The 25409-nt window shown below is 36.9% G+C and overlaps 1 protein-coding gene across 1 annotated transcript; it reads left to right on the top strand.

Annotated features, from left to right (window-relative positions):
- The first annotated feature begins 562 nt into the window (after positions 1-562).
- LOC107777755 (protease Do-like 7) lies at positions 563-19952 on the top strand. The gene is made up of 24 exons (XM_075235338.1): positions 563-1193; positions 1284-1354; positions 2347-2481; positions 3770-3828; positions 4376-4412; positions 5484-5609; positions 6580-6669; positions 7687-7752; positions 7832-7888; positions 7971-8036; positions 8472-8579; positions 10624-10704; positions 12155-12204; positions 12427-12592; positions 13557-14072; positions 15008-15190; positions 15267-15372; positions 16209-16379; positions 16480-16559; positions 16663-16890; positions 18051-18266; positions 18422-18579; positions 19151-19262; positions 19417-19952. Exons 1-24 carry the CDS (start codon positions 905-907, stop codon positions 19591-19593), a joined length of 3348 nt encoding a protein of 1115 aa, XP_075091439.1. The 5' UTR covers positions 563-904; the 3' UTR covers positions 19594-19952.
- Positions 19953-25409: the final 5457 nt, after the last annotated feature.

Raw genomic sequence — 25409 nt, 5'->3', positions numbered from 1 at the left:
CTTCCCAACGTGAATCCGAATTTAGTCGGGTTTCAATGTGGGTACCAGACACCGGGTGGGAAATTAAAAAAAAATGATCTAATGAAATCCCCTAATTTAAGGCACTAATAATGAAATGTATATAATTTATAAGAAATTCTTATTTAGGACGGATAATATAAAAAATTAGGATAATTTTAATAAATAAGTATCAAATTATATATAAGAAATTTTTTTTTTTTAATTTAAAACCCATAAAGTTAAAATGACCGCTCGTGTACGTGGACATGAGTTTCCTTCTTTGATAAAAAAATGAGTTTCCTTCTTTGATAAAAATTCTAAACCTACGCCGCCTGTGCAAAATATTTAAGAAAAAATTATTTCAACATGCCCGCAGCCGCACATGCTTTAACCCGCACGGCATATCATATGTTTAAACCCGCCCGTCCACACCCGTCCCGCCCCGTTGTCATTCATAATTTTTAATTTAAACTTTTGAGTGAGCAGGTTGATTCTTCTATTAATAAAAATTAATAAAAAATAGAAGGAGATTCACACAGGGATCCTTTATCTTCTCAGGATATATCAAGCAAGTACAGAGACTCGCGCGATAAGCCCACGTGATAAACAAAGTACAGGGGCATTTTCGTCATTGGATCGTCTGTACCCATTGGAGAAATGAAAGCGACAAATGACTTGAATGAAGGCAGCTGTCAGATTGTCAGCGCCAACTCAACTACGCACTCGCCGTCGATCTTCTTAATACTCGTCTCTCCCCGTTCCCCAATACAAAGAATATCCTTCACCTCGCCGGGATATTCTCTCGCCGCAACATATCGTTACAACACAAATATAAATACTTTGCTACAGTTTTGAACTTCGACTTTGCGTTTTGATACTTGGAGAGGGAATTAGGGTTTTGAGAATGGGGGATTCGCTGGAGCGTTTGGGATCCGAAGGAGCAATGGGACCGGAATCGAGTATAATGAAGGAGGATTTGTGTATGGATATAGATCCTCCCTTCGAAGAGAACCTCGCTACTGCTGAAGATTGGCGCAAGGCGCTTAACAAGGTGGTTCCTGCCGTCGTCGTTCTCCGGACCACTGCTTGCCGAGCATTTGACACTGAGTCCGCTGGTGCCAGTTATGCTACGGGCTTTGTTGTTGATAAGCATCGTGGAATTATACTTACAAATCGACATGTCGTAAAACCTGGTGATAATAACCATTCCTTTACCTAAAATGTTATCTTTTCAAGTTCAATTTTTTGTGTGATGGAAGTGTTGACTGTTATTTGCTTTGTAGGACCTGTGGTGGCGGAAGCTATGTTTGTGAACCGTGAAGAGATACCAATCTATCCGATATATAGAGACCCTGTGAGTTCATTTCCAAGCTCCATCTTTGGTATCTTTGTGGCACTTCGGTTTTATGTTCTTTGTCCCTATCTGTAATGCACTCTTTTCATTTTTGGGACGTTTCCAAATTCCATTAACAAAATAATTGTATACAACTTGCACACACTTTGCTGTGAGGTTTTTTTATTACTCCATCTGTCCCAATTTATGTGATGCACTTTTCATTTTAATCTGTCCGAAAAAGAATGATACTTACATTCTATATTTAGCATAAATATTTAATTAATTAATAATAAAAAGACACCGATTCACAATTATGGAACAATTATCAATCATTTAACTTGATCAAATAACAATGAAGCTAAGCCATGTTGTTAACTGAAAATGAGGTTCTTCAACAATTCTGAGTGATCAATTGTCATATATTTATATTTTTTTTCCTAAAAAAATATTTATATAGTATTGTATATTAAATTTGTAATATTTTTAGCCGTATCCAGGCACTCCAACCCTTGCTCTTATTCTGTCCTCGAATCTTAAATGAAAGCGATGATGGGTCGGACACTTGCCCATATCGGGTACTCACACCCGTATCCGTATTCATGTGACAAAGGATAAGTCCTCCTTTGACCACCCAATCCATTAGTCTACTAAGGGCCTCCATCACAAACAAAAACAATAAATGATACTCCCTAGGTTTTATTTCAGATGTTGATGTCTGATTGGAGACGGAGTTTAAGAGAAAAAGAAAGATATACATGCCAAAGTGCCATGGCTATAAAAATATTTCATTAAGGCAAAACAGAAAATTTAAAGTTAAAGAGTTTTCAAACACAAAAATGTGTAACAAACCAAATAGAAAAGAGTGTTATATAAAATGGAACTGAGTGGGCCTATGTTGACTTCAATTTGATGCTATATATAGGTTTATAATGAAAATTGCTGAAGAATACTTGACAATCATATTCCATACTTATTTTATCATGAATAAACCTTGTTTATCCATCTTCTAGGTTCATGACTTCGGATTCTTCCGTTATGATCCTGATGCAATACAATTTTTGAGCTATGAAGAGATTCCTCTTGCTCCAGAGGATGCTTGTGTAGGGCTAGAGATTAGGGTTGTTGGTAATGACAGTGGAGAGAAGGTATGTGAATCAAGATTTTATCCCAGTGCCTTATTTTATTTTGTAAATTGATGCATCCAAGCTGTGTACTTCTTTACATGAAAGGAATTCGTTACGTTTTTGTTCTATTAAACTTGTCATATTCAGTCATATTATGACTAATGTATCCTGTAATTGATCAGAAGGGAATGACGTGAAATCTTGCCTACTCGTTATAAGAATCAGTAAATGGGTTAAAACTTTCAGGAATGAGTGTTTCGACTCGTTGTAATTTAGATGGCTGTGTCATACCTGTAGAAAAATTCACATAATGGAGGGATGATGGCTCAAAAAAAAAAAACTTTGGAGGCCTGATATCATTCAAAACTTGTAGAGGGGGTACATAACTCTTCATGTGTTATTCCTTCTCAAAAAACTCCTGATGTGTTGTTTTGTTTGTAAAATAATCATGTGATTGTTGAATGCATATATGGTATATGCCTGGTCTTCAAGGTCAAGCATTAGAATGCATAGGTTGTTCAACTTTGACCTATATGTTGCTGTAGCTTGGCAGCATGAAACAATGTCTTTTTTCATCCAAAGCACTGAAGACAAGCTAACTGTCATGAGTCTTTACCTTTATTAACCAAATTTGTACTCTCTGATCCTGCATGTGAGCTGACGTGAGCAGTCAAGGTTGCCTCTTAAATACAATGATTATGGTTGTGTTTATGCTGATGCATTTATATTATTTTGGAGTGCCTTTGAGGCCACTTTTAATCGTTTGAGGCCACGGTTTTTTGGATTAAGGGGTATGTTGCAATGCTAAGACCATCCAAGAGTTCACTTAAATTTACTTGACCTAATAGCAGTGTTTTTAGATTTACTTGATCTGTAGTTGTTCGCAGGTTTTTTCTAGTCATTTTGATGGGTGTTAGGAGGTTTTGCTTGTCTTTCTGCACGAACAGTTTGAAATTTTGGATTCTTGAGGTCTTTTAGGAGTTTGGTGCCACTATTACTGAGTTGTCCATCATCTTTTCCTGTTACCAACATTGTGTTACTGCTATAGTTTATTGTTTTTCTTGCACGACTCTCAGATTTGGTGTGTTACATTACCTTTCTTTTTTAGGCTCTCGTTCCTTTACTGACATATTGATGCAGCTAATATATGGTTTAGTTTGCTACAATGGTTCTCAGCTTTGTTGTGTTACATGACCTTTCGTAGGCTCTCGTCCTTTTCCTTGCATCCTTTTGATTGTTTTTGAGGGGCTATATAATCTATAGAATATTTCACATACTATTCCAATTTGCTTTATTCTGGATTCTGCAGGTGTCTATTTTAGCAGGAACGCTTGCTCGTCTTGACAGAGATGCTCCGCATTATAAAAAGTATGTGCTAGTTTACCTAAAATGTCCATTAACCTGGAGATCTAACGTATTTCACTAAATGTTATGAGCCATAACAATCTCATTAGTGTTTACTATCCTTCAAAATTTCTTTGGTGGACCTTATTATTAGCAGTAAGTTCTTGTGTTTTAAGTACTAAGCACAAATTGTAGGCGCCTGTTGTTTTAAGCTGTTCCTTTTCCTCTGATTGATTTTGGGTTGTGCAATTATGTCACATGATGACTGCCCTGCCTCAAAATCAATCTAGTGAATATTGTTGTTTGTTTTATTGCATGTCGAGGAGTTCTGTTCTGTCCAAACACAATGAGCCAATTAAAGCTTTTAAATATTAAAATGATCCCTCTTAGATTAAATAACTAAACTATGAACTATCATTTGATTACAAAGCCAGGTTTGTAATGTTATGGGATATCTTTTATGCAATGAGCCATCTTTGTAGTGTTTGTGACGGAATCCACTTTGATTTTGGTATTGCAAATGTTTGGTAGTACAACTTATTCCTTTTGATAACTCCAATTTTTGGTGCAGGGATGGATACAATGACTTCAACACATTCTACATGCAAGTAAGCAGATCTTGTGTTATTCGATCTAGCAGTAGAAAATTTCGGCTTTTTAGCCCTTGAAAATTTGCTCTATTTATTTGTTTAGAGTGCGCTATTATCATATATATGTTAAACGTGTAACTTGTCAAGGACCATTAATCTATGCGTGAGAGAGAAGCAAATGTGGCTTAGAACTTTAAGGCGCCTGTGTGGACTAAAATCTAAGAATCTGGTTGAAATCTTATACAAAGTTTATTCATGGACTAGTGGTCCCTAATAGGATGAGAGCAGAGAGAAAAAGGCATGGCGAATAGGATGTGGCTCCTCTGGCTCTTTTATGGGTATCCTGGGGTAAGAGTCATAAGAGCTTTTAAGGGAGTAGAAATGATCTTGTATAACTGAGAGCTAATATGTTGTTCTTAGTTAATTTTGGTGAACCCGTGAAGTCCCTGTTAGCGCAGATGCTTTGAGGTCCTTCCTTAAAGACATTACTTTTATCCAAGTTTTCTACTTTTTATACACCAGTTGTACAGGGGAAGACTTCTGACATCAATAAATTATTACTATATCAAGAAAGATGTCAGTGTGGTTCTGAGTCCAGGGATGAGATGGTTGTGAACTTGTTTAATGTTGAACCATCTAAGAGACATTTCTGCAGACCCCACTTGTGGGATTACACTGGGTTTTTTGTTGTTGCATCTAAGAGACATTTCATTGCCTTCCTGCAGCCTGCAGATTTTGGGTGGTTGGTCCAGATAAGAGTTTAGCAGTTAGACCAGACGGTTTCTGTACAGTTTAATGATCCTTCTTATGCCTACATTTAGTATTTTTGAGTAGCAACTTAAGAAAGGAGATTGCTGACGATTAGTTTTGGCATTGTATATCCTAGATAGATACCAAATGTTAATTCAAATGTTGTCCTTGTACAAAATTTTCATGTGCTTGATCCGAGAAAAAAGAATTCGGCTCATAGGTGGGGTTGCTTATTGCATTCCAGGAAACTTCTAGTTTCTTATTTTAGGTCTTTATAGGTCCACCTCAACTTTTCGGTAACTATAGTCGTTGATTTACTTTTTTGTTCTTTGCCTACAGGCTGCCTCTGGGACTAAAGGTGGTTCAAGTGGCTCCCCTGTAATAAATTGGCAAGGGAGAGCTGTTGCATTGAATGCTGGGAGCAAGTCATCAAGTGCTTCTGCATTTTTCTTGCCTTTAGAACGAGTTTGTACACGTTCTTTGATCCTCTCTTTGTTAAAGACCTTTCTAATGCCCTATTTCTGAACTGCGGAAAGTGTGTTTTCACTTGACTCTAGATAAACTAGAATTTTTTTGAATTTAACTAGTGAAAAGTATTGTCAGAGACGAGTGCTTTCCAACAATACTATAGCATTGCAAGTCCTTCTTGATTCCTTGAATTGGCAAACAGTACACATTTTATACTTCTTCGAAATTGGCTATTTGCGTTTTGATTTATATTCTGCTAGTTCTTCATTTTTTTTTTTTTATTATATCGGGAAACCATATCCTTCATTTGATCATCCTTTTTTTCCTTTATTCTGGGTTTTCTGATGTCACCGTGCACTAGCCCCTGTTATGCATGACGGCGAGTAGGTATTCTCCATCATTTGAATTACACTCATGTAATCTATGGGATATAGGATCCAGATTCTTTATTTCCTGAAACAACAGATAAAGTGATTTCTTTTTCATATTTGGTCTTGTCCTGTTATTGCTCATGCATCATCCTTGAAATGGGTTCATATATGGGAGGGGATTTAAAATCTAAAGTTTCTTCATATGACTTCCACTCAATTTTTTTCTTCTTCATTATTTTATGGCCTATTCCATACTCCATCTACTATCAAATAACAATCCTTTTTTCCTTTTAGAATTATTTTCTTACGAAAATGGGAGTACAGATAGTTATGAGTTTTCCATATTCTGCATGTTTATTTCTATTTTATTTCATAAGCGTTTACATTTAATTGTTTGTTACCATCTCAATTTTTAATTGTCTGTATGACTCATGTTGGTGCCTTATTTGGTGGCATTTCATATTTTCTGTTTCCCTGAAACCTTTCTTCCCCTATATTGCTGGAGAAAGTTTGAACTTTCTCCGTTATTAAGTTAATTAATTACTCGATTAATTAACAGACACAATCATTTTGTATATTTATTTTTTTCTATCTAGGTTGTCAGGGCACTAAAATTCTTACAGGAAGGAAGAGATCTTTCTACAAATAAATGGGAGGCTGTCACTATTCCTCGTGGTACGCTTCAGGTTTGTTAGTTCTTTTCTTCTGGAACTCATTCCCCAACCTCCGCTCTCTCCTTTAGGATTTATTTTTATACCTTATTTCTTCTGAAGTGATATTGCTCCTTTTGTTGCTGGCTTTCTTGATTTGTTAGTTGTAAAACACTATTTTGATCCATTCATTTACATCTAGCTTTAGTCTTTGTCAAGAAAGTAACTTGGTGGAGAAATAATCTCTCTTCTGATATTCACGCTTCCTTAAACTGGAAATGATAAATGTCATACTGCCTTCCAGATGTATTTTAACTTGTAGTCTCCTGGTTGGTTTTTCTTTTTGATAACATGATGTAACGGATTCTTTTAATAAGGTGTGACCAGAGTACATTGCTTCTGATGTACTAAAAATATAAGGAGTGTTTTTCTAGTACCAAATGTATCTACTCTAGCATCTGCCCTCTTCATATGACAGAATTGATTTTAGAAACAACAGGTGTCAGAATATTTATTTTGATGTCATGTTCTGTATCTTTTGTGGCCACAGGCATGGTCAGACATTTTTTTGATATGTATTTTAATAATTTGATCATTCATGTTAGATAATCCCCAATATTGATCTTCATAGGTAGGTATCTGATATATGTGGATTTATGTGTTAACTTTTGGTCTATCAGATAATATGTCTTTTTGTTTGACCTTTTCTTCCACGATAAATATTATTATATTCTAATTGAAAGTTTTTGGAGGGGAATTATGTCTTGAATGTGTTTTACTTCAAACATGCTTGTCCTCCAAGGCTCAGCTACCTATTAAGGGGAAATTTATTCCTCTTTTCCTTTTTTTGATGGTCAAGTAATGAAAAAATTGTCGGAATTCAGAGTCTTTCAAGCTGGTGACCTTCACAAACAAAGATACTGACCCTTTAGCATGTCTTACTTCAGTCTGACAGCTTAATGTGCTACTCATCGGAGTCTCTCGTGATATCATAACGTAAACTTGAAACTCATATGCAGACATGTGTAATTCTAAAATATTTTTATGATATAGGTAACTTTTATCCACAAAGGATATGATGAAACTCGCCGGCTTGGCCTCCAAAGTGCAACGGAACAGGTAAGCACCAAAATTTTTTGTTGCGTGCTCTATTAATAATATAACCATACAATTAACTTTTGAAATTGGACTTATATAGTTGGTGCGCAATTCCACTCCACCCAGTGAAACTGGAATGCTTGTCGTCGATTCGGTGGTAAGTGCACTTCTTTTCAAGTGATCTTGCCACAGTTATGTTCTGTGTATCAACGCTTATGCTCTCTCTGGGATTGTTACAGGTGCCCGGTGGCCCAGCTCATAATCATTTAGAGCCCGGTGATGTGCTTATTCGTATGAATGGGGAGGTTAGTCTGGCTTTGATGTTTTAGGACATCTTATATTGATTTTCTCTGCCCTCATTGCGCTCTGTTTCTCGGTATAACTTCTTAAATTTTTTATGTAAGAGCATCTATTTGGCTCATATCTGGGGCTCATTGTCTGCTTTCTTTTCCCTCTATCACTGCATCTAGATTATGCAGAGCTTCTTCAATTGTCACGAACCAACAATTGAACCGGGACGAATGAGAGACCTAATTTGACAAAGTCATGCACTTGTCAGTCCTTCCCCTTTATGGTGTTCTACATGGGCAAAAGATAGTTCTAGTTCTCCAATTTCTTTCCTCTCAGACCAACACGAATCCAGAAAATTTACATTGTATGCAATTGTTACCTTAGATAGTTGGAACATCATTCATTTGATGTTTCATAGCACTAATTTGCCTCCTGTAAGCTTCATTCAGGTGATCACCCAGTTCCTGAAGATGGAGACTTTACTTGATGACAGTGTCGAACATAAAGTTGAGCTTCAAATTGAAAGGGGTGGAACTCCTTTGACAGTGGAATTGGTGGTGAGTGTTGTCTTTGATGTTGAAATTTTTTTTGCTTTATTTTTTTTGCATTTATGTTCTGTTACAACGCTGTTATAAAAAGATTAGGATTTTGGTTCATCTCAGTTAACTTAATTTGTTAATTCATCCAGGTTCCAATATACTTTTATCATGCTAAGAGTAGGGGAGATCTCAGTCAATAATTTTGTGATTTGAATATCATATCTCTGAATATTTCATTGAATATAGGTATTGCTTATTGAACTGACCGATCACATTACTAATCCTTGATAACACGCAAGAGATAATCATAAATACACACAAAAGGTTTCTACTAATGACTGAGCATTTCCATTGCATATCTTACAAAAAATATGCTAGAATCCCATTTTTCAAGATAATGTAGACAATGAGTTACGAATAGCCCAGAACAGCAATAACAGAAGGCATAATGAAAATAAACTTGTAGACCTTTGAGGAAAATTTATCATCTCCAATATCTATATTGATATTATTACCGCCATGACCCTATCCAATATGATGTGACTAAAGAAAATTAAGAATCACATGAGTATCACGGAGCGTACAGAAGTAGGACAAGCATCGACATCATAAGCACAAGCATCATAGTATATGCTTTGGGATTGTAAGATACAGATGTTATTCGCACACAAATCGCTGGTCATGAGACATACTATGGGGCACCTTATTGAATGGTATCATACTATCATGTGATGTATGCCGTAAGATGCTCAAAACTGTGACTAGAATGAATTTTGGATATATTAAAGTTTGGATAATATTAGCTTGTGATGAGTTTATATGGAGTAACATGGTCAGCGAGGATTCATATAGCCCGGCCTCAACTTGTTTGGGACTGAGGCGTAGTAGTTTTGTATTAAAGTTTGGGGAGTAAAGCAAAATTTGTATGGTATTGCTCAGTTGAATATTAGAAGTTAAATTTTGTTGCAGTTTCAGTTTGTTGAATTGTGTGACCAGCTCGTCCAAAAGTTTAAGCTATTAGAGAGGGGACACATTTATTTGTTTCCTGTAGCAACACGCCCACTCACGTGTGGGCTTGACTATCTTTCTTGGGGTAATTTATTTTGATTATGGGTGACAGTTAGGCTTGATTCAAGACCTCTGCTAGATTGCTTTGCTACCATGTTGAATTGTGTGACCACTTCGTCTAAAAGTTTAAGCTGTTAGAGGGGACACATTTGTTTATTTATTGTAGGTCTGCAACACAAACGACTGGGTTATTGTTTGTGATTTTGTTTTTCATTTTTCTTTTATTATTTGTCATATTCTAACTGGGTCTTTTGCATGTCTATTTCCATGTACATGGTGCACATTACTGTTGGATACCTGGAAGTACTATGTTAGCAGTTGGTTGGTGTGTGAACACTAGTCCGTTCTAAGTTTCTTAATATTTGGGTTGAGTAAGTTTCTTTTTAGCAGAAAGTTGGGGCAATATTTCATGGGATTCAGTGGTAGTTCAACTCAAAAAGAGGAAAAGAAGCTACGATGGTAGTTTTCCGTCAGGCTTTGCTCTGGTCGAAGGAATCAGAAGGAATGATAGAGATGACAATTATATTATGTGTGAATATGCTTCCCTCCCTTTGTTTTTTCTATAGCTATTCACTCGTAAGGAGAAGTTGTCTTTGTGGTTAGCTTAGTTTTGTTGCAGCATTTTCTTCCTTTGTCTGAATAAAAAAGAACAATGCTACTGAATATTAACGCCTACAGTCTCGTCAATAAGGTGAATTTTGACTTCCTCAAATAACCAATTTTACTGATTTGGAGAGTAAACTGTAATATCAAAAGCAGGAGGTGTGTGCACTCTGGGGAAAGGCTACCATCAAAATATGCTTAAAACAAGCCCGAGAAGACTTTATTTGAACACAATGGGAGAGATTTAGTAATTTTAAATGGTCGAGAAGATACGGAAGGGGGATAATATGGTCTTCTGAGAGCTCTAAGGATTTTTTTTCATGAGTAACAAATCTTATTAGAAGAAAGGGATAAATCCTACATATGACTCCCTGGCTTTTTTTCCCTTCAGGTTCAGGATTTGCATTCAATTACTCCTGACCGCTTCTTGGAAGTCAGTGGTGCAGTTATACACCCCCTTTCATATCAACAGGTTTGTGAGATTTGCTGCAAGTGCCCCCCCATCTTTGATGCGTCTCTAGCAACGTTGGTTATTTATAAATCCTGTTAAAATTAGTTCTCCACATTATACCCATTCCTATGTGAAATGAATATTTAACTAGTCGCAAGGGAAGAATTGGTGCTAGGATGCTCTGTTTTATGACTTGCTGTCTGTTTGGCTTGCCTAACATGCTTGTTTTACAGTTTTAGAAGAAATTTAGCAATCTGTTTCTGGTTTATGCAAGATATTTTTGATCTTGCCAATTGTTCATACTCATTTTTTTATTCTGAAAGACAGTAAGACTCCAATTGTAGAATTGGATAGTGGCTTTTATCTGTTTCGCCCATGCCTTTCTGGATGTCTTTTGTTTTGCTGCTATATGAGGCATAACAAGCTTAGGAGGGTTCAGATGGAGGCACATAAAAACCAAAGTAGTAAAATTCTTGGTATGTACATTTGGTGCCTTGGGGCTTAGGCGAATGCGAGTTTTCAAGCGTTTTTTTTCCATATTGTTAATGTGAAGGATTTATGGAAGTTTCAAGTACAGCACTCTGACGTGTGAGAACCACAATCTGATAATTCAGTACATTGGATTTAATCTTGTTTACAACTACCATGAAAACAAATTTTCTTCAGACGGCATCTGAAATGCTGTCATTGTCTGAATTTTGGTTCATGAAAATTGAAAGCATGTATCTAAGTACCTTTTCTTTCTCTATTTTATCAATTTGCAGTTCTTTTGTTATTCTTCTGCATTGTCCTTGCACATGACTCATGTCCATTTCAAGCGCAGCCTCCTTAGACTATTATACTCAATAAAGCTCCCAGTCAACTACATGAAGATGCAGAACAGAGTTCAGTATGTGGGGTTTGTCGCCAAACATCTGATAGCTGAATAGTAACACGTGTCTAGAATACCATTTGACTTTGGATGGTTCAGGAATTTGTCATCCGTTAGGTTCTTGTGGTTAATAATTTGGTTCTAACAGTTCTCATACTTCTCCATTGATTCCGAAGTAACTTGATTGGGAACCCTTTTAGTTACTTTTTTCCATGTTGAACTTGGAACATTGTCTTGTTGCTCTACTTGCATTTCTGTCTGTTTGGTGTCAGAAGGTGGTTCATGTCTGGCAAGCAAGGAACGCTTTATCAGGGATTTTTTCCTGTCTTTCCATATTATTGCAGATACTTTATGAGGGTTGGAGCTCTGGATATGTTCCCCGCTTCTTGAAGAAAATTAATGCCTTATCTCTTTTTGTCAGTTCTAATCGTGTAGTTTGTATTTGAGGGGCAGACATATGTTTTCTTTGAACTTTTAGATGGAGACTCTTTCTTTTGCACATTAAGTGACCTGTTATGCTCATATTGATTTCTCTTCCCTTCTCTGTAACGTGTGATTGGAGCTCTCATTCCTGCTTTTATTCTCTCTTTCTTAATGCAGGCTAGAAATTTCCGCTTTCACTGTGGTCTTGTCTACGTGGCAGAAACAGGGTTTGTACATTTTCATTTCCATGTTTAGATGATTATGCCGCAATCTTTGGTTTATGTTATTTAGCTTTACCTAACAGATAATATTCTGAGGTTTCTGGTTTAAGTGTGTTTTTCTATAAGGAGGTTTGTAGTTTTAAGTTTAAAATTCTGGTGATGCAATCTTTAAAAGTTTTTGACTGGAAAACGAATTTTTGACAGTTATTCACTACTTTCCTATTGTAGATATATGCTATTTAGAGCAGGAGTTCCTCGCCATGCCATCATCAAGAAATTTGCAGGAGAAGATATATCAACTCTTGAAGATTTAATTTCTGTTTTATCTAAGTTGTCTAGGGGTGCACGAGTACCGTTGGAGTATATAAGTTACAATGATCGTCACCGGAAAAAGGTATTAGTAGTGCCTCTTTGCTGATGTTGATTTTCACCACTTGTGCTCTGCTATCTTTCAGACAACAATCATTGCCTCTTTAACAGCTGCATCTAGTTCCTGCTTTCAACTGCCCTTTCCTTCTGTTTCTTGGCAAAACATGATAATTTGTTCATCTACTAATTTTGGGTTGCGAAGTCACAAGTGCCAGTCTCTGTTGGTTTTACTTTTTTTGCACAAACCACGGGCAAAAGATATGGATCCTAGTGGGTCTGCAGTCGGCTATTACTACTGATATGTCAGGGTGAAAGTAGAGTATCAATCTTATTTGAGAGCGTCGACAACAACAACGACATAATTCCCACAAGTGGGGTCTGGGGAGGGTAGTGTGTCCGCAGCCTTATCCCTACTTGAAGTTGGTATTTGAGAGGGTCGATGAAATAAAAAGAAAAATTAATAGTATGTGGAGTTGTGTTGTCAGCCTACGTTTTGGGATCATGGCAGGAAAATGTGAATATGTGCATCAGTTTTATGATTTTGTCTAAATGGTCTTTGAACCCCAGAAAACATCTGAAGAATTGTATATCGTCCTCTTTGACAGTTTTGGCGTTTTTGGAGGGGGTGATATAGATGATCGCAAATTTTACCTGCATGTAGATGCCGTTAGTCATGTTGTTTAGTCTTCTAGTGTAGTTAACCATTTGAACATGAAGCCTGGTGAACCAATGATTTACTGAGTTATGAAGGTGAGCTGCTGTCAGAAACATATTTCAAAAAGTTCCCCAGTATGAAAAAAATTAGTCTGGTTTCTGTTTCTATAAAGAATGAAAAAGTCCATGTTTTCACAGATTCTCCCTTGTACTACTGGAAATCAATTATGTCTGCTAATTTAATTCAGCCTGTTAGTAGATGTAGAAAAATTCCTCTGGCGCTTTGATTATCTCCTTGTACCAAGGCCCTCTCATAGCAACTTCGTTTGCTGCAGTCAGTCCTGGTCACAATTGACCGCCATGAATGGTATGCACCTCCTCAGTTATATAAACGTGATGACAGCTCTGGCTTATGGACGGCGAAACTTGCTTTGCCACCTGAGTCCCCACTTCTATTCTCTGGCATCCATCCAGGCAAACAAGATTTATCAAATCATACTGTTTCTTCTTGTGCTAATGAGGGTAGTCCAAAGGATAATAAGCCTCAACAAGTCAGCCAAGAATCAGTGGACGGTGTAACCAATATGGAAACTAGTTGGGACGGTGTTACAGAGGGACCAAACAGTCGCGATGATTCTGATGCTGGAACTAAGAAACGCAGGGTGGAAGAAAACTTTTCTGCAGATGGCAGTGTAATAACTGACCACTCTTTAAATGGACATAGAGAGGAAAGGTTCGATGACTCTGGCTCCCTAGAGGATGCAGCTCTAAGAGATCAAGGTGCTGCACCTGCGGCAGCTAATGCCTCCGTTGCTGAGCGTGCGATAGAGCCTACTCTTGTGATGTTTGAGGTAGCTTTTGTTCTCTCCTACATTTGTTTCTCGTGTTACTCGTGTTACTGGAGTTGGGTTTTGTTTCCTAAGCAGTTTTACTTACTGAACATTGGTCTTTAGGGTTAGTTTTTTTTACCAGTATCGAGAAGTAATCCCTGTATATGCTCTGATTATCAGCTGTTCTGTTGCCATTTCGTTGTGCTTCTGTATTAATGATCTCAACATTAGTAATACTGTAAGGGTGTATTACTTTATTCTGATTCGACGTGCAATAACATTACACGCCTTAGATTTATACGTGTATATCCAAAAAATTAATTACTCATCCAGATTGTAATAACGTTGAATCAAACATCTGATAGCAATTACATGATTCACTCATTCACTATATCATATGACAATCTCTATATTGTAATGTATGTATATTGTATAACTTGTTTGCTAACCACAACCCCTTCTCCTTTCTTCGTGATTCCTGGGAGGTAAATTTTATCATCTAAGCGGAAGAATCAGTGCAGGTGGATGTGTGTATAGAGCACATCTCCTCTTTGTTTTTTGGCAGCTGTAATTGGGAGGTATATCTAGACATGTATGGTGCTCTGGTTATTCCTATATCCATCTTCTAGGTTCTTAGTGTCTCTCATGATTATTTACCTCATAAAAATAAAAAAAAGTGCATAATCTGGAATACTGGGCTCGAGAGGAACAGAAGATGTTTTGAGGGAAAGGAAGAGAATGTTTGAATTGTGAAAAAAAGATATGTCCAATGATTGAAAATGTGGTGTAATGCTAAATTTTTCTACTGGAATTGATGTAATGCTAGAGTTTGGAGTCCTTACAGTTTAAATGATTCATACCCTGCAATATCCTTGTATTATGCTCCAGTACTGGCTTGGTATTGGTATCTATTAATAAATTATCTTTAACTTATAAAAATGATATGAAAATTGCAGGTCCACGTACCATCATTATGTATGCTTGATGGAGTTCACTCACAGCATTTCTTTGGAACTGGTGTAATCATATATCATTCCCAAAACATGGGCTTGGTTGCAGTTGACAAAAACACTGTTGCAGTATCAGTTTCTGATATAATGCTATCTTTTGCTGCTTTTCCTATCGAGATTCCTGGAGAGGTAAAACCTATTGTTGTTAACACTCTTACCTGCTATATCAGCTAATTTGTGTTGAGCAGCTCGGTAATATTTTCAGGTAGTTTTCCTCCATCCTGTCCATAATTTTGCTCTAGTCGCATATGATCCTTCTGCTCTTGGAGCTGCTGCTGCTTCGGCTGTTCGTGCTGCTGAACTTCTTCCTGGTGAGTGCAAACTTCCTCGCTTGATCCTTTATGCATTGCCTTTCTTAGATTTCACCAAAAAGATGCCTTTCTTTTTATTGTTGATGCTGATGGATTGACGAAGTGATTTGTCTCTATTCTAGTTGCTTTTCGTGCATTGTTGATACACTCCTGGGTCAAGAATGTGACTGCAGTCGAAAATTAGAAAAGATCCTACTTGTTAGATGGTGTTTTAGACATCCAGCTCTGTTCATAATGTGCTTTAGGTTTTTCAGAACATAATCCCGCTTTAGCACCATCTGTTTTCTCTTCTCTTTTTACTATATCATCGTTTAATATTATTGTATGGTTAGTGGTCTTGTAACCTAGTTGAGTTTTGATAACAGTGGTCTCCCGCTCCTTATTGATATACATGGATCTGTTATATAAGCTTAATGTACTGTACCAATGATGTATATTAAAAAGAAGACCCTTCTTCGAATGTGGTGACGATCTTATGATGAGTGGGATACCTTGGAATGATTATTGAAGTGGAACCCATGCAGGTCCGATTTAACTTGATGTGCTTATATGTCTTCCAGAAAATGTTGTCTTATACAACTACTATGCCTCAGTTCCAAACAAGTTGGGGTCGGATATATGAATCCTCACTGACCATGTTCCCCATTTAAATTCATTCATCTCAGGTCAACATTTTACAAAATAAAAAAGTATGATAAGTACTAGAAGTTATCTATATTTTCTACAGGCATGATTACTAGACTTATGTCTACAGACTCCTAGAAAGCATAGGAAAGATGCTATCTTATCCGTAGTATTATCTGCTATTGTTTTTAAAACTATTTTGTTGCCAACAGATCCCGCTCTTCGTCGTGGAGATTCAGTATATCTTGTGGGATTGAGCAGAAGTCTGCAGGCAACTTCCAGGAAATCAATTGTGACCAACCCTTCTGCTGCTGTGAATATTGGATCTGCTGATTGTCCGCGATACAGAGCGACAAACATGGAAGTGATTGAGCTTGACACGGGTAAAACTGTCCCACTTGTCTTCCTGATTCTGTAATCCTATAGTAGCTTGGCATTTTGTTTTAGGCATTTCTTTGATGCTATCATGATTCTCGTTTTCAGATTTTGGAAGTACGTTTTCTGGTGTGCTGACTGATGAGCGCGGCAGGGTTCAAGCTTTATGGGGAAGCTTTTCAACACAGGTTTGTACTCCCATCTGGCACTTCTCTCTTGTTAATTGGATGAAACTAGTTTATAACTTCTTTTCTGATAAAATAACTGGGTTTACTTCTTCCATTTTCTCAGCTCAAATATGGTTGTAGTTCATCAGAAGATCACCAATTTGTCCGGGGTATTCCAATTTATACCTTAAGCCAAGTCCTTGGCAAGATTATTTCCAGTGCCGACGGACCTCCTCGTCTTATAAATGGTTTGCAAAGGCCTATGCCACGATTAAGAATATTAGAAGTTGAACTTTACCCAACTTTGCTTTCCAAAGCTCGGAGTTTCGGACTCAATGATACTTGGATCCAGGTAAGCTGCTACTTCTGAAGATATCTGTTTGGCTTGCTTTTCCTTTTAGCCATATCTTACTCCGAGTGTGATATTTTTCTTTTTAAAGTTATCTGATTTAAAAAGATTTACTTAGCCAATGCACCTGTAGAAACTAGATGTATTTCTTTGAAATGTATTTCTTTGAAATGTATATCCTTTAAAGCTTTTTCTAACAACTTATGCTACCCTCATAGAGAACTAGGCGAGGATTATTTGATGGTGACCAGGTGTCTTCGTATTCTAGATTTGTGTGTATATATAGGCGTGGCCCATGTTTGTGATCCTGAACAGTTCTGGAATAGTAATGTTTGTATATGCAAGTTTCAATGTGGAAGGGGAGCCTTCGACAACGATAAAGTTGTCTCCGTGTAGGTCACGGGTTCGACCCGTGGAAGCAGCCACTAATGCTTGCATCATTAGGGTAGTCTTTCTACATCACACCCCTTGGGGTGCGGCCCTTCTCCAGACCCTGCGTGAACGCGGGATGCCTTGTGCACCGGGCTGCCCTTTTTTATGCTAGTTAAATGTGAAAAAACATGTGCACTCAAATGGTAAGATCCAAATCTTATGTTTTTGAAAATACAATTTACTAATTTTATCGTGTAGCTTTTTTTTAAATTTACTTATTGTGATAAAAATTAAGTTTAAAATACATTGATATGTTAAAATGGCTGTGTCACACATATAAGATACTATTATGTTTAACTGTGCACTTCCTGCCCTGACTTTAGTCTTCTAAAGTTTACAGGTAAAAAAGTGATGTTGAACCCAGTCAGTTCCATATTGTATCTATCTCAATCTAGTGCTCCTTCTATGTTTGGAATTTGGTTGGATGGGAGATCCGTGGATCTGCACATGATCATTGATCTTGAGCATCTCTGATTGCTTGAATTGTTTGCCCTAGTTTTTGTTATTAAAAAATATAAACGGTTTATGTTCCTGTGTATGCCTCTTGTTGTCTGCTTCAGCCCCATTTAACCTTCTTTTTTTGGATGGTATATATTTTATAATCAAGACTATGTTTTATGCTTAGTGAGCATAAAAAAGATACTTAGATAATCATCAGAAGATGTTTGAAATGGGTGCACCATATGCGTGTTATTATGTAAGCATTTTTTAACATCTGGCATATCTTCTAGGCCCTCGTAAAGAAGGACCCTATGAGACGCCAAGTTTTGCGAGTTAAAGGTTGCTTTGCTGGATCAAAAGCTGAAAATTTATTGGAACAAGGGGACATGGTCTTAGCAATTAATAAAGAGCCAGTTACATGCTTTCGTGACATCGAAGATGCATGTCAATTATTAGACAGGTCTGATGACAGCGAAGGAAGGCTTAACTTGACAATTTTTCGTCAGGTGAGCCTCTGGAGCATTTCTTTTTCATTTTCTTCCCCAAACTTTTTCATGTATTTGGCCAAAAGGACTTCACTACTGTTAACCTTCCTTGCTGTCCTGCTTGACTCAGTTCTTCATTCTCTAAGATTCTTTTAAGTTATTTGATGAATTCTCAGGGCCATGAAATTGAACTACTTGTGGGAACAGATGTGAGGGATGGAAATGGAACAACTTGTGCTATAAATTGGTGTGGTTCTATTGTCCAAGATCCTCATCCAGCTGTTCGTGCACTTGGATTTCTTCCCGAGGAAGGACACGGAGTATATGTAGCAAGGTGAGTAGTTGCTAGGCTGGAAGGCTCGTTTAGATTAAGAAAGTTGGAAGCATGTTTCTTGAGAAAATTGCAGCAAAATAATTGAAAAAGGAAATAATTTTCTTTTACGCATTTGTCTTAAAATGAAGAGCAAAGTCCAAATTAAGACAAAAATATTTTTTTTTTCAAGTTTCCTACACCTATTGGTAGACTTTATTTGAAAGAAACCAGAAATATTCTTGTGTTAACCAATTTCCTCATAACTTATCAACTGAAAAAATAGAGTTTATTATAATTATTCCTTGTTATTATTAAAAGGAGAAAGGACGAGATAGAGAGAATAATTGTTGCTAGTTAGTAAAATTATTAGATGTGCTGAAAAACTATTTGTTGGGCAAGAAAAATCACTGATCAGCATGTAGCAAGGATTTTTTGTTTCAGACAAAGGGCTCGTTGAGCCTTTCTAAATTTCATGATGCATGCATTTGGTAATGCTTCTAATGTAAAAGAAAGAAAGGGCAGTTGGGCATCTTTTGTTGAGTTAGCTATTAGCTATTTGTCCACTATTATTAATGCCTAAAGTAACTCTCAGGTGGTGTCATGGAAGTCCAGTACATCGATATGGTCTTTATGCACTTCAATGGATAGTTGAAGTCAATGGAAAACCAACTCCCACTTTGGATGCCTTTGTTGACGTGGCGAAGGTATGACTTGTTATTCTGAGATGATTTGTAAACATTGTATGTGTATGGAAAGCTATGAATATCAGCATAAAATAGTCCTTACTGATCTTATAGTTTTTGGTTGAGATCTTGTTACTATCCTGGTTCTTATGCCTAGCTATTTAACTTTTCCCAGACAATAGAGCACGGAGAGTTTGTCCGGGTACGAACAGTCCACCTGAATGGGAAGCCTCGAGTACTTACATTGAAGCAGGATTTACATTACTGGCCAACATGGGAGCTGAGGTTTGATCCAGGAACTGCTATGTGGCGACGCAAAACAATCAAAGCTTTGGACTCTGGTGTTTTGTGAACTTACTCGGCTGATTAGGTTTTCCTGGGGGAGTGCAAAATTGGGGAACGTGTAGAAAGTTCACCGGCTGCGTTGGTAGTTACTCTAACTTATTGGAGTTGAAAGTCGCCATACATCAATATATGCAAAATCATATAAAGCAGGTATCTGGCTTTATATACTATTTGTTGTAAATGACCGTTTATCGGATGAAATTAATAGGTGGTAGAATTTTAGACAAGTTATAAGTGCTAGCGCTATACATGTCTTTGTGAATCAGAGTATGTAAACCATAAACTAGGAGGGGACTTTTTGCCACCAGATTCTTGGTGATCCCCCCTTTTGCCCTCTAGGCTAAATCCATTTTTTTCCTTTTGAAATCATTGTGTCAATTTAGCTGACAGTGTTAGATCCCATTTATGCCATTGCTATAATATTTTAGAGTTGTATTCCTTCTTTCTGACATCTCCAGAATTTTGGCCGGTTATGACTAACGTACTAACTCGTTGTACAAAACCCTTGAACTTGTTTAGAGGTGAAAAACAACTGTATGGGAAGAAAACAGTTGGAAGAAATGTGATGTTCTTTCTTTCAATTTACTACTCTCAATAATAGACAATTATTGAAATTGAGAATTTGAGTACTTATCACTTGTACTGTTGCCCTCGGAGAAGAGACGGGTAAAAAATAGTGTCTAGAAAAAAGTCATTTGTACCATTGCACTACAGATGAACTTCCTTCTAACGAAAGCCAAATGCTAAAAGAAAATTAGTGTGCTGATACAAAATCGTACCTTCATTTGGTGCATTACTGAAACCAACCAAGGAAAAGTGTAACTAGTATCAATAACTTGCTGTTCATCCTTTTGATTGTCCCATAATGACTGGCAGCCGATGAGTAATCGGACGGTGGTGGTGGATTCTTGTAGTAGAATGGCAAGTAAGGCAAAATTGGATTAGGAGGTGGAGGGCCATACTCGTACACTGGTGGAGGGAAAAAGTATCCACCCGGCGGCAAATGATACCCCGACGGTGGAGGGTAGTAGACTGGCCCTGAAGGTGGCGGCGGTGATGCAGCAGGGGGAGTTGGTAGCTGCGGTGAAGGTGGTGGCGGTGGGCAGTCGGTAGGGGTGGGTGGAGGAAGGCAAGAATAGGGACATTCATTTGGCGGTGGTGGAGAAGCATAGAGAATGCCTTCATTAGAACTTTTTACTTCAGACTGAGCCTTTCCAAAAGAATAACTGAAAGTTAATGTTAGGATCATTAGTGGAGGAAAAAGGTAGAATTTTGAGGCCATTGTGTTTTCAGAAATGGAGTAATGGAGGACAATTGGGTAGAGATATATACAGGGATCCATGCGAGATGGTGGCCTGTGTAATGGAATATAAGGAGGGTACTTTTTTGTCAGCGATATAGTTGGTTGGAATAAGTGAATTATTATTGGAAACTTTGAAAGCAACTTTGAGTAAATATTTGATTGAATCTCTTACTTTTGAAGCATCTTACGTAAAAATGCAATCAACTGCTTCCTTTTTGCCTTTCTGAGTTTAAGTTGCATTATCAATGTGAAAATTTACTGTATCATGTCACTTATAGGGTCATTATATGTAAATTGTATGATAAATTAACTGATAACCTTGTAAATATGATAACTAACTTCGCTATTACATGCTAACTACATTGATAGCGTCAAAAAACGTTTTACACTGTTAATGTAGCAACGTATGAATCGACGCAAACGAAAATGTCGTTCGAGCTATTCCCTCAACCGTATTTAATTTATTCATTCTACTATTTAGACCCCAAAGTAAGATTTATAATGTTGATCTTGATGAAGACTCTTTTCCCCTATAGCGTTAGCTTTCGAATATATTTGAAAGTCATAAAAACAATTCTTTTCGTTTAAATAATACAAAACCATTCACCTTGTTAGGAGATTGATGGAACAATATAGGGAGAGGAAGAGGGCCTTGGAATGTAAGTTTAGTGGTGCTACTCAGGGAGTGGAAGGGTAGGTGAGGCTGGATTCACAAATCATCCCTAGGAGGGGGAATTTTAAGTACCTTGAGTTTATTATACAGGGGATGAGGAGATTGATGAAGATAACTTAAAGGTAGAGCGGTGGTCAGACCGTCTATGTTATATGAGGCAGAGTATTGGCCAGTCAAGAGCTCTCACGTCCAGAAGATGAAGGTAGCAGAGATGAGGATGTTGAGATGGATGTGCGGGCACACCAGATTAGATAGGATTCAGAATGAAGTTATTCGGGACAAGGTGGGTGTGGTCCCTATTGAGGACAAGATGTGGAAAGCACGACTTAATTGGTTTGGACATGTGAGGAGGAGAAGCACAAACGCTCCGGTAAGGAGGTGTGAGAGGTTGACATTGGAGGACCTTGGAGAGGTAGAGGTAGGTCGAAGAAGAGTTGGGATAAGGTGATTAGGCATGACATGGCGCAACTACAACTGACCGAGGACATGACCCGTGATAGGAAGGGGTGGAGGTCTAAGATTAGGATAGTAGGTTAGGTAGTCTAGATTATTCATACCGGTAGTGTTAGTACGTATTCTCGCATTTGGTTGGTAGTAGGCTTATTTGAATACATTTTTTTTTTCTTTGCTTCTACATGATTTTTCGGTGTTGTCCCGTATTGTTTCTTGTTATTATTGTGGTACCTATGCTTGCCTGAGTCAAGGGTCTATTGGAAACAATATCATTACCTCCACAAAGGTAGGGGTAAGGTTTGCGTACACACTACCCTCCCCAAACCCCACTATGTGGGATTATACTGGGTTTGTTGTTTAAATAATACAAAACCATGGAAATGATATGTAGCTCTAGATTTGAAATTAATATTTTTAACACCGTGAAATATAAAATACTTGTACATTCTATTCATAAATTTATATCAAGATGAATATTTTGAAAAAATATTCAAGGAAAAAAAAAAGGCGAAGGGATAACATAGATAAAGTTCATGAGCATCAATGCAAGCTTGGCTGCATGTGGCTGAAAAGTGCTTCGAATTTATGTGTATTAGTCTGCCTTTGGAACCCAAGGCAACAACGATTGAATCTTTATAGACTTCATTTTAAGAAGGGACTTTCTTAAAGTGTTAATGAGTCTTTATTCCGTGCAAATTAATGCTTATTAATCTTGTTATAACGAAATAAAGAAGGAATTATTGACTCAATTAGTTGTCACTCGAAACCGCAAGACTCCCTTAATCAGATTGCCACACGTATGGGGTCCATTTCTTTAGTTTTATTATCAATCTTCATATATCTTGAATTTCTCAAGTTCAAGTTGGTACATATTATAGGTATATACGCATGCACGTAAAATATTCACGAGAATCGAATCTACCTTTATATGTACCTTTAGGTGATATGTCAATTTCCATGTACAAAAGTAGAAAATCACTCCCTTATCCTCACCTGTAATTGTAAACTGTATGAGTTGATTAATCCTGGCTTTGAGTGAGTTATAATGTCATATGTGAATCATTTGAGAGTGGGATGCTTAATTTGAGAAATAAGTTCGTATTATCAAGAATTTGAGTAGTAAATGAAGAAGTACTATTAGCTCGTAAAGTTTGGGAAACACTTTTTTCTAGAGCTTCTGGATTTACTTTTGGTTTAACATATAGTTTCCCGCTCAAAAGATAGTTTGCTCTTTATCAAATTAAAATACATGTATTGTCTATTGGGGGACAGAAAAGGCTTAAGAAATTATATCAACGCAAAAGTTGCTTCATTTGAACGTACCACTCCATAAATTAAATTACACCATGCATTTCGTGTATATAACTATTTTATTGAACTGCAGTGACCGATTAATAAGTAGGACTAGTTCGGTATATAATGTGAAAGTAAAGTTGGCAATGTTGGAAAAATTTTTGTGTAAAGTGCTTTGTAACTTGTACTACAGCACTTGTGATACACAAACTGTAGTATATTGCTCCAACATTTTCACCACTCTTTAATTAAAGGTAACTTAAGTTGGTTTAGCGAGTCAGGGATCGGAGAAATTTAAGAGAAAGGTGCTCCTAGCGAGATAATACTAGTAATATTCTTGGCAGTTGTTTTTGTTCCTGTTAATAATGCTATTTCTAACTCAAAATAACATGGGTCAAGGTCGGCCTCTGAGATGATGATGATAGGGGTGCAGAAACAGTTATGAGGTTTGCCTTGAAGCATCTACCGTTGAAAGAGTACGTAATGGCTCACTGATCGAGTGCTCTTGCGCCGAAGATGAATGGGGCTAAGTGATCTGCCGAAAGTGTGGGATGTAAACCCAATTCTCTAGTTGGCATAAATACATTAGGGAAAAAGCAATTAATTTTCAGATTTAACTATCTCGGCGGGTAAAAGGGTTTCACGTTTTACTATACGAGCACTATTTTACGTCTTTTATCAAAGCTATTGCTCGAAATTTCTGCAAATTAAGAGCTTCAATAAAATTAAACTTGTTCGATCTTTTTGAAGAAAAATCCTTGCGACTTGCTAAAGGAGGTTGGGTGAATTTCTACTAGCCAAATCAATATGTACTCATTTATTTTATATGTTGATTTAGCTAAAAACGGAGAAATGAAAAGAGCAATCCACTCTTTTTAAAATTTCCAAGGGAATGATTTTAAAAGTTCTAAATTAGAGCATGAAAGCCTTTAAGATACCAGAGCAACGGCTGTTTTAAAACCAGCCAAAATCCTCAAAATTCAGTATTCTTTTTCCTAGAATATTATACAACAGATGTTCTTTATGTCTCAATTTAAATCATATTATCGGAGAAATATAAAAATATTATAAATATTCTTAAAAAAACTTTTAATCATGTAAGTTTTGGGTAAATCATATTTATTATATTAATTAAATAAAGTTTGATGTGATATTTTTTTATTAATTTTTGTACGAACAAATAAAATCACATAAATGTTGGAATGAACAAGTAAAACGAAAAAATAATGACGAGAAAAAAACTAATTTCCAACTCCTCGATATGATAATACTACTATTTGGACATGTGTCGACACCCTACCGTTGATTAACACGTGGCCTCTACAAGCACCTTCTGAAACCAACACGTCTCCAATTCCATATTTAAAAACATCATCACCGCCACTGCCCCATACTTTGACATTGCAAAATCATCCTATTAAAAACCCCACGCCCTGCTTCCTTTTTCAGAATTCATGCTTCTTTTAGCAAAATTTGTGAGTAATATTACAAAAATCGCAGCCTTCTTCTTCTCCCTCTTTGTGCAAGCTTGTCCTCTGACTGTTTATTTGGGTTATATTACAACTACTTAGGAGAAAAATGGCGATTGGTGTTCCATTGTGTGTGCAATGTGGCAATGCTAGCAACCCCTGTAGGTTAGTGATTTTACTTTCGGCTTAAATTATGTCTACTTATGTTTAAAAAAAAAATAAATTAAATCTCTATATGTGTATATTGTTGAACGGAAACCATGGAAGCAGTTATTAAAGTAGGTACGTCACACTTTTTGGCACGGCTCACCGTGCATGAACGTGGCATGCCTTATCCATCGAGCTGACCAGCGAGTCTAAGATTTAAATTCTATGTCTTAAGCCTTTTTAGATCATTCATATTGAACTCATTATATTTTTAAAATTATGGGTTCGTATCCATTCATTGTTGCACTTTTAGTAAATTTTTACGTGCGTCAAAATTATTGGTTCAATTGAACCTGTCGGTAATTCACTACTATATATATATATATATATATATATATATATATATAAGTGCATCCAATCACATATTGAATTTACTAACTTTAAATTCTGAATTTGCCTTCAGGTGCAAGGTGGTTGGGCCAACA

The sequence above is a fragment of the Nicotiana tabacum genome, chromosome 17, assembly GCF_000715075.1.
Source record: "Nicotiana tabacum cultivar K326 chromosome 17, ASM71507v2, whole genome shotgun sequence".
NCBI lineage: Eukaryota > Viridiplantae > Streptophyta > Magnoliopsida > Solanales > Solanaceae > Nicotiana > Nicotiana tabacum.
This window is presented reverse-complemented; position numbering and strand designations above follow the sequence as displayed.

Coding starts and splice junctions, on each gene's coding strand:
- LOC107777755 (XM_075235338.1), top strand. CDS start 905: ATGGGGGATTCGCTGGAGCGTTTGGGATCCGAAGGAGCAATGGGACCG. Junction 1,355..2,346: donor ATCCGATATATAGAGACCCT/GTGAGTTCATTT, acceptor TCCATCTTCTAG/GTTCATGACTTCGGATTCTT. Junction 12,593..13,556: donor ATGATCGTCACCGGAAAAAG/GTATTAGTAGTG, acceptor CGTTTGCTGCAG/TCAGTCCTGGTCACAATTGA.